The sequence below is a fragment of the Lissotriton vulgaris genome, chromosome 1_1, assembly GCF_964263255.1.
Source record: "Lissotriton vulgaris chromosome 1_1, aLisVul1.2, whole genome shotgun sequence".
Classification (NCBI taxonomy): Eukaryota; Metazoa; Chordata; class Amphibia; order Caudata; family Salamandridae; genus Lissotriton; species Lissotriton vulgaris.
The window spans coordinates 380,428,712-380,441,200 of NC_141685.1; the positions used below are offsets into that span (position 1 = coordinate 380,428,712).

At 43.7% G+C, this 12,489-nt stretch overlaps 1 protein-coding gene across 3 annotated transcripts in view; it reads right to left on the minus strand.

The window, feature by feature from the left end:
• The window catches only part of TUT4 (terminal uridylyl transferase 4), a 1,145,308-nt gene that overhangs the window by 399,185 nt on the left and 733,634 nt on the right, over positions 1-12,489 (minus strand). For all 3 annotated transcript variants that reach the window (XM_086952445.1, XM_086952444.1, XM_086952443.1), the window contains one exon: positions 9,657-9,770. In XM_086952445.1, the coding sequence (XP_086808571.1) occupies positions 9,657-9,770 (114 nt within the window). The remainder of the gene's footprint in view (positions 1-9,656; positions 9,771-12,489) is intronic.

Consider the following 12,489-nt stretch of genomic DNA (forward strand, 5'->3'; position numbering starts at 1 on the left):
CAAAGAGAAACGTATTGGATCTATTCCTTGGACACTGTACGTAGGGGTCTTAATGAGGAAATCATATGGGTCGTGACCACCTAGACAATTGTCTATGTCTGTTATGATACGTTTACCGTTAGAGGATAATCTATCCCCTGAGGCAGAAGCCGGGAGAACGCTTGTAATTATTTTTAAAATTGATTGTGATACTATGTTTTTACCCATTTACTTCCTTCTCCCTGGGCACTTACTCTTCTGTCACCACGCTCTGGGTATCCCCGCGCAGCGGATCTTATCGCTGCCGCGGGTTACATTCTTGCCGCCATTACCCCAGAGCCCACAGGTCACGCCCACTGCCGTCAGGCCACGCCCCCGCCGAAGGTATTTAAAGCGGGCTGACTACAAGCGCGAGTCAGAGGATAATCTATCTCCTGAGGCGGAAGCCGGGAGAACGCTTGTAATTATTTTTAAAATTGTGATACTGTGTTTTTACCCATTTACTTCCTTCTCCCTGGGCACTTACTCTTCTGTCACCACGCTCTGGGAATCCCCGCGCAGCGGATCTTATCGCAGCCGCGGGTTACATTCTTGCCGCCATTACCCCTGAGCCCACAGGCCACGCCCACTGGCGTCAGGCCACGACCCGCCTTCCTTTCCGATGAACAATTTGCATTTCCCGGCCGCGCAGCGGACGAGCGCAGCGGACGCGCCAAAGGCAAGCCCGTCTGTGCCCGTCCGCGACCAGGGACCACGCACCCTGTTTCTGCTCCCGTCTATACCTCAGCTTAGTTGCTTTCTTTCAATTCGATTCAGTCTATAGCCCCTTCCCTGCTTCAGCGTATTGCCGCTCTGGGCATCTCTGCCCCTTCGCCCCCTTTGTCTGGCTTTACTTCGCTCTCTCCCCTGGTATACGCTCCTTCCCCCCTGCCCCTCCTCCCCTTTTTCCACTCACCATGGCTACTGCCTGCCTTCTAAAGACTCGATCGGCAGGCAGGCACCAGCTTGAGCTCTTCAATTTACTGGACACGGAAGCCCCTGATTTTCTGTTTCTTACAGAGACTTGGTTCTCGGCCGATTCCCTCCCCGATCTTTTGTCCACCCCCCCCCCCCCCCCGACTCTTACTATGCCCTCCGGGCGGATCGCCCTGATGGTAAAGCCGGTGGGGGTGTGGCGATGATCACTCGCTCCAGTTTTCAGTTTCAGTCTCTTCCCCACCCTCCCATGCTTGGTGTTGATTTTTTAGTTGCCCGCTCAGTTAATCTTTTGGCTCCCCTTACAATAGTTCTTCTGTATCGTCCCCCTCAGAACATGCCCTCTTTTGTGCCTGCTTTGCAGGAACTCCTGGCTACGCTTGTGGTCAATAATTCGTCTGTGCCTCTTTTGGGAGACTTTAATTATTGGCCGGGCGACCCCAGGGAAGACCAGTTCTCTAAGGATTTCTCGGCCACTCTTCAGTGCCTTAACTTCCTGCCCCACCCACGTTTATGGTCATATTTTAGATCAAATATGGTCAGCCAGCCGTACTATCCTTTCCCCTACCATTCTCCCATGTACCTGGTCCGACCATTTTCTGATCTCCTTTTCCATTGAGCTTGGTGCACCAGAGAAACCCCTCTTACCCAGGAATATCTCTGCTCGCAATTGGAACCAGATGGATTTTAATTCTCTCTGTGTTTCCCTCACTTCCTCTTCTCCTGATCTTTCTAACCTCCCCCTTGATCTTCAAGTAGACGCCGTGAATCATTGGCTGTCCTCTTCTTGTGACCTGGTTGCCCCCATGATGCCTAAAAGTGGTTTACGGACGAGTTGAAAATTCTTAAATCTGACCTTAGGCGCTCTGAACGCCATTGGAGGCGCAACTACTGTCCTCTCTTGCGAGCTAAACACAAGTCTCTCTTAGCTAACTATAAGAGGGCTATCCTCTCGGCGAAAACCATCTACTTTTCGGAGAAAATCACATCATCAGCCAATAAGCCCAAAGAGATTTTCTCCATAGTTCGCAAATTAGTTGCTTCTGATATGGCCAACCCTAATCTCATCCCCTCCCAAGCTCTCTGTTTGTCCCTGAATGACTTCTTTATAGAGAAGATTGCGAAGATCAAATATAACATCCCTTCAGTTTCTTCGCCCGCTCTTTCCCTACCCTTCCTCCGCCCTCTTCCTTTCTTGACCAGTTCCCCTCTATCTCCTTGGACTCCTTTCTTGCCCTACTCCAGAAAGTGAAGTCAGGTTCCCCGGCTGACGGCGTTCCAGCTCGCATTCTGAGAGAGCTCTTCATTCACTGCCCTGACCCTCCCCTTTCCCTTCTTAATGCCTCTATTTCCTCGGGTCTAGTCCCGAAATTCTTCAAATCGGCCATAGTTTTCCCTATTTTGAAAAAGCCTGGGTTAGACCCCTCCCTCCCGTCTAATTTTAGACCCATTTACCTTCTTCCATACCTAGGGAAGATCTTGGAGAGTTACATCACAACTTGTCTCTCTACTTTCATTGAGGACAACCATCTTCTGGCCTCCCACCAAGCGGGTTTCCGCCCGGCCCACTCTACTGAGTCAGTGGTCCTGTCCGATCTAGACGAGCTAAAGAGCAAGGCTGATTCCAACCTACCCCAAGCCTTGGTGCTCCTTTACTTGTCCGCTGCGTTTGACACGGTCGATCATTCCATCCTTCTTGGCCGTGTCTCTTGGCTTGCCTCTTTTCTTAAAGAACGGACTCAGGCGGTCCATCTTTCTGGTTTTTCGGCCCCACCCGCTTGGTTTCATGCGGGGTCCCCCATGGTTCCTCCCTGTCCCCTCTTCTTTTCAATCTTTACATTCATCCCCTTATTCTTTCTCTTCTTGACATGGGGGTCTCCGTGTATAATTATGCGGACAACCTCCAGTTAGTATTTGATCTTTCTTCTCCCTTGGACTCCTTGCCTAAATTCCACTCTACCCTAGTTTTTATCTCTGAGGGGATGAACACCAACCAACTTAAACTTAATCTGAACATGACAGGGTTGGTCCTGACTGGCCCTACCACCTCCCCTTGGTCTGCCGCCTTTTGGCCCCAAACCTTTGGCTCCTCGCCAGTACCGGCGGCCTCAGCAAAGACTTTGGGCATTAAAGTCAGTCGGGACCTCTCCATGCATGCCCAGATTAGCACAGTTGTCTCCTCCTATTTTCTTTCCCTCCGGATTATTCGGAAAGTGTCCCGTTTCTTTCCCCCCGATGCTCTTAAACTTATTATTTTGGCAATGATTCTCTCCCGTCTTGATTACGGGAATAGCCTCTACGTGGGCATCCCGGCTTACGAACTACGCTGTCTTCAGGCTATTCAGAATCAGGCCGCTCGCCTTATTTACCACCTTCCCAAGTTCCACCACATCACTCCTGTTTTGAAATCCCTTCACTGGCTCCCCATTTGCCAGAGATCCCTTTTCAAGATGGGATGTCTGGCTTTCATGGCCCGTGCCCGCACTGCCCCGGTCTTCATTAATTCCCTCATCAATCCCTACACTCCCAGTCGTGCCCTCCGTTCCTCCAATCTGGCCCTTCTCAATGTCCCTCGCTTCCGCAGATCTAAGACCAGAGGGACTAGATTCTCTGTATTGGCCCCTCGCTTTTGGAACAGCCTTCCATTGTCCATTAGATCTACTCCAAATTACTTACAATTCCGCAAGGCCCTCAAGACCTTCCTGTTCTCCCAAGCGTACTCCTGCTGATTCCCTCTCGGCAGACTTCTATGCTCCTCAGTCCTTTACTCTAGCGCCAGGAAGCCGCTTGGTCACAGTGCGCTCTATCAAGAACTTTTTAACTAACTAACTAACTACCTCCATGTGGCTAGCCTACTACACTATAATGGCAATCTGGAGCCTATGGGTTATGGGTCAAGTCGGCCTAATAATAACACAATTCTATCTGGGCTTGGCTTAGCATACCTTGATAGACTCTTCTCTGTAGTATATTACCCATGAGTTCGTATATGATATATTATTATTCATTCTTAGATCTGACAACTATATCAGTCTATTTCCCACATGCGTCCAGTAAAACTATCTATATAAGACTTTAAGTTTACAATTCTATTATGGTCTGGTCTATACACATCTCATATTTACAAAGACAGATCTCTTGGAGCATTTTTCCGATCTTCCTGCTCTTCTTAAATAGGGCATCGACACTGGCAGTTCCTGCAAGCATTGTGTAGGCTGTAAAGTAATATCCCCAACGCATACTCACTGAGCTACGATAGTGGACGTTGTATCTCATACTGTAACCAGTCAAACATGGCGTCCATGTATGTGTAGGCCATGTATCCCTCTCTTTCACGGTTCTACTCTCGCGATGGACATATTGGGTGTCATATAGTTTTCCAGTTCCAATATGGCGCTTGCTCCTTTCTGTGAAAATCTTGCGGATACACCTCCACCCTTGCGTTGATTCGCTTGCGAATTCCCACGTATCCGGACTACATAAATCAACTTGGTTAGTGTTTTCGGCTATCGTGAGATTTTGGACACCGACGGCTTCGAATCATGGCAGTACCCGACGTTAATACACGGTAAGATTTAGAACAGTATGTGCTCTGCTTAGACCCGTTTTAGCATTGCAGTTAGCTTAGTGAGATACTGCAGCGGGTGTCTTTTTCTACCTTGTCCAGTGACTGCCTCTATCTCTGGTGGGCAAGGATAATTCTTTATATATCTCGCGTTAGTATGACTCGGAGATTTTTAATTACAATGCCATTGCTCGAGTACAATAGCAGACCCATTAGGTTGTAATTGCGGCTTGGCCAATAAATATAGGAGGTTATGTTTTGGCATTGTATCGCTACACACCTAACTGGCTGGGGCTCCAGCTCATACAGTTACTGCTGTATATAGAGAAGATAAGGTAGAACATACTAGAAGACTTGGATTCTTTTCTATTCTCTGATCTGGCATACTAAACACAATAGAGATACCTTCACATGATGCAGGGTATGACACCTGATATGCTCAATCAGTCTCGAGGTAGTTTAGGACAGCTGTTCCCTGCATTTGTTGGACCAAATTGGTAGCTAGCGTATTACCCGTTTGTTTTTCAGTTAAGCTGTACTACGATCTAGAAAGACTGGCTGATGCATGTTTTGAGGACATTATAAAGAAACTGATCTACTCTAGCCCCAAATACATACAATAAAGGTAAGGCCTGAGTAATGGATATTTATATACTATCTGGCCCCCAAATCTCTTGATTGCCAATAATGTGTCATTCGGACTTGCTATTCTCCCACAGGCAACACTAGGAAATTTTCCATTATTTCGCCGAGTGGTTATGCGAAACTTAGACGCCTAAACTCACCATAATACGGGTCTACAGATACTCCTTTCAGCCCTCCATTGCAAGTAAGGGTGGTTGTCAGGATCTCATGTACTTTAACATCATGCAAAATAAGTTGCATTTCTTACAGACAGTTTTGCTCCTTTTTAGATACATGCCCAAAAAGGACGTCCCAGCAATTACTGTAGATCTCGCTCAAAGATTTATTCCTTGACATCTCTCTCATGTACCCACAATGTAGGTTCCTATATAAAGACTAATGACCTTATGGTGATGGTTGGACTATCCTATACACATATCTATATTCTTTCCTTTTCTTTCACCTGATTGAAATTTGTGAAAGAGTGCTTTACCAATCTTTGCTGCTATTCACAGTGGTTACTTTCTGTATTTTCTTGAATCTAGTTCCGTTAATGAAGGATATGTCCTGGGTTGTGAATTGTCTAGCAAGCACAGATGTAATTCTTCTATGTGATATATATTAGCATGGATTCCAGAGTACAGCACAGATATACTGAATACTTTGTATTATGTTTCAGATATTTAGACTCCCCACTTTCCTTTGTGGATATTGTTGTTTTCCTTCGGCCCTGATGAAGGTGATATAATAACTGTGTCACCGAAACGTACATAGGCCAGTTTTGCACATCTGAGAGACTCATCACAAGAAAAACAACGAAAGAAAGTCTCTGAAAACTAAGAGGATGAACTGATGTCCCTCATATGAATATGGTTATTTAGCTTAGATCAGCTCAGATGTGCTTCTCTCCTGTTTTTTCTTTGAAAAATTGTCATGTGTGAGTTAGTGTGTGTGTGTGTGTGTGAATAGTCTGACTGAGAAGGTAGCATGCGTGAGAGTATGACTTGTGATTATAGTTCTATTATGTTTTTCTGTGTTTGTGGGGACCTCTAACTTTTGCCATTTATAGAGAATATTGTGACACTTGACTTTTATAAAAAACAATCATGTATACTGAATAATGAAAAGTGAATTGTTCTTTTTTTATGTATAAAAAAAGAGATAAAAAGATTTTTATATATAAAAAAAGATGAAAAATGTTTTTGTACAAAATAACTCAAAATTACTTGAAAACCATACTTAATGGCGCTATTGTATTTGTGTTGTACACATAATGGATAAAACAGAGCAATTGCCCGATTGAAATCTATTGGGTTTGACAAGAGGTTGTTTCTAGTTATAGTTTTCCCCTTTTCCTCCTCCGCTTGAACCCTAAAGCAACCAGGGGGTGCCTTAGCTTTACAACAATGGTATTATACGCCGGTCCGGCTACAGCATATGTTTCCTGCTACGTCCCCCTTGTGTTGGAGATGTTCGAATGCATCTGGCGACTTCATTCACACCTGGTGGGCCTGTAGGCTCCTGACCCTGCTTTGGAAGGAAGTCCTTAGTCATATCAAGGAGGTGTTGGGGTTCCCCCTGCCTGAATCCATATCCACGATCCTCCTGGGCATCAAACCTGATACCTAGAAAGCACTTAGGAAAAGCGATTGGACTATAGCTCTACATATGCTTGGGGCGGTTAAGCAACTCATTGCGCTCTATTGGAAGAAGTCAGAGGCTCCTCCGGTTGCTGCTTGGTTTGTACGATTGTGGCACGTTCTAACGATAGAGCTTTTCACTGCGCGACTGCGATTGCGAGAAACTCGTTTTAATGCGGTGTGGCGCCCCTTGGTTCAATATCTTTGTAAAATAGAACATGTGCCATATTTACCTGTCAAGCTTAGAGCTCTGCGACTCTTTAAGGATGCCCTGCTCCCGCCACAGCCTCATAAGCTTATTCCGTGCCCGGATCACCCATAGTCGCCCATCCCTCTGCGGGCTCACGGCAGCCCCCACTGCACCTCCGGCTAGCCACTGCTGCGCGTTGCCTCTGGTCTGCTCACTCGTGTACCCAGGTAGCGGTTTCTGTTTCACTTCTTCTTTCCCCATTTCACCCCGCTTTGTTCCTGTCTGTCTTTCACTATCCACTTTGTAGGGGCCTCTCGTTCCAGTTAATGACACTACTGTTCTTTTTTTAAAGGGTTCTGACATGTTACACAAGCTGTAATTATTGACATATATACTAGTGTACACAGTTGGCCCATAATGGGTAGAAGGCGACATGCTCTTTCAACATTAGTTTCCTGTTGCCCGAGTTTGCACTGAGAAACATTTGCAATTGACCTGAATTGTATTATTTATTTTTCTTTATTTTCTGTTTTTATTGAAAATAAAACAGATTTCAAATGAAAAAAGGTCTATAACCAGCATATAAATCTACTTTTTGTGATTGGACCATACTACCTAGATGTTTCTGAGCTATGTTTATAAAAACTAGTGGTATAATTTAAATATGTTTAGTGCATCAATTAATCTTTTTTTAAATGTTTTTCATGATGTTAAATCAGTACTTATTTCCACAAAACTAGGATTCAGCACAGTGGAAATTAGTACCCAATACAACAAAAAAGAGGCACAGTAATATCAGTTATATTCAGGACTCCCGGTTTTATGGTATTTATTTTATTGAAGTCTGTATTTATCCGTATTTATTTTATGCTAATTTCAACTGTATTTATCCATTTTTATTTCGAGTATTATTTAAAAAAAGAAAATGAAGCACAAATAGTACATTTCCACATTTATTTAAATAATAAATTCAAACTCTTATCTGAATGTATGACAGATTTTAATAATATGAAGACTCACAGATCAGAAATCAATACACATATATGAAAATATGAACATTTTAATATTAACCTTTTGTAAATCTACTGGGTTTAAGCATCATTACTATTTTATTTACTTATTTTAAAGGTTTTATATAGCGTTGGCTAGACCCAGAGGTATCAGAGCGCTTTACATGAGCAACAGATCATAGTTACAGGTTACATCATTACAAAGGTTACACAGTTATTATAGCATGGCAACATAGTTACTTGTAAGGTCAAGATAAATAATAAGCACAAATACGTAAGGGGAAAAGCAGGAAGGGGGAAAGATTTAGGGGAGGGGGAAGGAGCTGGGGAAGTAGACAGGTAATGAAGGCAGGAAAGAGGAGGGGAGGGTGAAGGACACCGCATGGAAAGAGGAGGGGAAGGGCGACGGGGACACAAACCGGTAGACGAGTCAAAGCAACGTCCAAAGTCCAGTAAGCGGTGATCCCAGGGGAAGTGGTATCACTTCCCTATCTCAGTTGCGGGAGGCTCCTTTTACACAGTGGACTCTCTCAGAGGGATCCCTGAGACTCCAAGGCCTACATACTGAATCCTACCCCAAAAAGGGGAGAGGGAGTGCTTTGGCAAGGGGTGCCATACCATACCTCAGCTGGGAGTGGCTCCCTTGGCACAGTGGACTCTCTCAGCGGGTTCGCTAAGACTCCAGAGTATAAATATTGGATCTTTCCCCAACAAGGGGAGAAGGAGTGCTTAGTCAAAGGGCACAAAGGACAGGGGGATAGGCAAACTAGCAAGCAAGATGAGAGATTCATGGGAGAGGAGATAGGAGCTAGGGAGGAAGACGAAGAGAGAAAGAGTACTAAATGGGAACAAATTTAATTAATGAGTTATTATATAGCGCTGGCTAGACCCGAAGGAATCAGAGCGCCTCACATGAGGAATAATAATGTTGCAATTTACATCAGTTAAAAGTTACATAAGTATCAAGAAATGCATTTAAAGAACATTGGGGACAAGGTGAAAGGAGCAAGGAAGGATAAGGGGATAGGGTAAAGGGGTAAAAGGAAGATAGGACGTAGAGACGAGGGGAAAATCTGCCTAAGGTCCGGCTGGGTAGGTGAAGGCAGAGGTAAGAAGGGGGGGGGGGGGGTGGAGTCCACAACCCATCTTCTCTTTAGCTATATGGTAGCCCCACCGGGCATCAGCCAAATTGCTAGGTCTCCACAGTCTGAAATAAGTTCTGCAGGTTCTAAGTCCTGATGTCTATGCAGGTTAGGGGATAGGTTCAAGGACATTTCTTTATTTTTTAACCGCTTACCTGTAAATCTACACAGCTATTGGCCTGACAGTCATGACTGACAGTATTTGGAATCACTCACAAAAGATTTCTGTTTTAATCCACATTTAAATATAAATGAAGATATAAAAATATCTTTTTCTGTCTGCATATATATCTGTAAAGTCACTAAAAATGGAAAACTAGGAATCTTAGTTATGATTAAGAAATTGTATTTTTACTATGTGCCAAATACATCATTACCCTGAAGTATGAATCCAATACAAAACTCTGCCCCTAAATCTGCCCAAATTTCTCACAATAAGCTTTACTTTTACATCAACAGGATGAAGTGAATAACCAAAGTCTTAAGTCATCAAGATGCATCTGTGCTTTTCCTTGGCATTCGCGAACATACCTCTTGTAGTACTGGGATAACAGGAGGCTCTCTCTGCTGGAGGAAGTACAAAACCATAAGGATGTAGGCATATGAAGATAAACTGCCCCTGGAAGCATCACCAACATCACAACGCTAGAAAATATAAATAGAAATACGAATAAACTATTTAATCAAAATTGCAGCGGTAGATTCTGGTGTACACAAAGTTATGCTGGAGAGTGTACAAAACAGAGATGTGCCTTCAACACGGCTTTATTGAGAAGGGGCAACAGTCTTCGATGTATATATTGGTACCAGCACAATTGGTGATGATTAAGAGAATCAAAGCCCAAGAAAAATATTCTTAACTTAGAGCAATGATTCTCCTGCATGTGTACATTCAGTGCCTATGGAATTATGTGATTCTGTGACAGCAGCTTTTTTTTCACATAGTTATGCATTTGCTGTATTTTCCACATAATCCACAATAAACTGCATAATCTGCAGATTGTAACTAAATAAAATGTGTTTCTTGCTCAAATAAATCAAATGTTAATAAAAACATAGTAACTTTCGTTGGAGCGCAGCTCTTCGCATAGGTTAACTGGTCATATTTCAGTTGCTTATGTTTGTATTTGGTTGTTAAACCAGTACATGTGAAATGTTTACCCACACAGTATTACGATGCATAACAGTTACAAAATAATGTTCACAAAATATGCCACATAATTTGCCTTTTCTTGCTGCATAATTTATTCAACCCTGCCATACATAATTTGGTGCTCATATGCCTCAAAATTCCAGTGGTTCATGTCTATTTCCCATATTTATGTGTGTGTATACTAAAATCTGCTGGTAGGAATCTAAACCTTCTTAAACAAGTATTTTCAAAGCTAAACAGTTTTTCATTTTGTCCTGTGAAAAGGAAAAAGTTACTTACCCAGTAAGCACCTGTTGATAGTGTGTTGTGCTGTAGATTCACATGCTATGCATTCTCCTGCCATTTTGATTTGGGCTCAAGCATTAGAACGTATTTTTATTCTTAGACATTTCGAGTTACAGGATGTGTGACTTCTCCCTTTGTCCACAATGCACATGGGCACCCAACCACAAGAATATATGTGCTATAATTGATGGCTCCCAGAGTGGATGGTGAGCACATGTGAATGTACAGCAATACATGCTATGTACAGCTGCTTACACAGTAAGTAACATTTTCCATTTGTAGCATGTGTTGCTGTAGATACACATGCTCTTCAAAGACTCTGAATCAGTACCCCGTATGAGCAGTGACTAGTGTGTGGACGACGCAGATGTTTGAAACAAAGTCCCTAAGACGGTCTGGCTAGCAATAGCATGCTGGCGGACTAAGATGCCAGACAACCAGGAACAAATCTAATATTCATAGCCCCTCAATGGGCAAGACAAACCTGGTACTCAAGCCTAATCGAGCTGTCAGGGGACAAATGATCAAGCTCAAGGTAGACAAGGACCTCCTCACAATGCAAAGGGGGCAAATCTTTCACCCAGAACCAGCGACGCTCAGGCTAGCAGCCTGGCACCTGAATACATAGAGTTCAGACATTTAAAGTTACCGCAAAAGAACAATGGAAATACTAAAAGAGGGAAGAAAACAGACCAAAAGACAATGCTACGAAGCAAAGTGGAAACAGTACACTATATGGTGCACAAGAAACTATACCCTAAACTCAATTTCCACACAGGAAACGGTGCTCATATATCTGACACACTTGCTTGACAGTATCATCAACTACTCAAGCCTCAAGGTGCACATGGCAGCAAATGTAGCCTACACTAGGGGGAATTCATTTAAAGTCTCTTCACAGCACCAGTCATCAAAAGTTTCCTTGAGGGGTCCAAAAGGATTGCACCCCCAAGAAATGTTCTGGCTACGATGTTGAGCTTAAACACAGTCCTAAGACACCTAATGACAGGACTATTCACACCCATGGATAAAGATGAACTCAAATACATCACCATGAAGACTGCCTTCCTAATAGCCATAACATCTCTACGACAAGTATGTGAACTACAAGCCTTTACTACTGAGGAAGCATACATGAAAATCCACAAGGACAAGGTTATCTGAAGGACAAACCCTCAATTCCTACCTAAGGTAGTAAGCAAATTCCACATAAACCAAAGCATAAAGCTAGAAGTTTCCTTCCAAAACCCGCAAACACAACTAGCAAGAAGCCTTCATACCCTGGAGTGAGAAGGGCTTTACTATACTATCTACATGAGACAAACAACTCTATAAAGGCAATCAATTGTCTGTCTCTCCCTCAAAGTCCAGAAGGGAGCACCTGTGACAAATGGGACAGTTGCACTTTGGATTGTAGAGGCAATTAAAGTATGCTATGCCTCAGCAGGAAAAACCCTAAATACACGGCCTAGGGCCCACTCAACAAGGAAAAAGGGGGCAACCCTGGCCTAATGACCAACATGCCAATAGACACCATATGTGCTGCGGCGACATGGGCTTCTACACACACATTCACCATACATAACTGCATGGATGTGCAGATGACTAGGGAAGCTCAAGCAGGACAAAAGGCACTTCAGCACCTGTTCGGAAAATCTTCCTCCTCTTACCACAGCCACCCCAAGGATGGAGAACCGCTACATAATCTAATGTGCAGCATGTGAATCCAGAAAAGGATTCATGCAGCAAAAACCTTAGGTTAGTTCAGAGAACAACCCTGTCTTGGGGGACTTGAAAGAACGGATCTTGGAGGGCCTGCAACTTGCTAATATGTCTGAGAGATGCTATGGTTGCAAGGAAAGATACTTTCAAAGAAAGTAAATGAAAGAGGAAAGATTGCAAGGGTTTAAAGGGGAGCCCCACAAA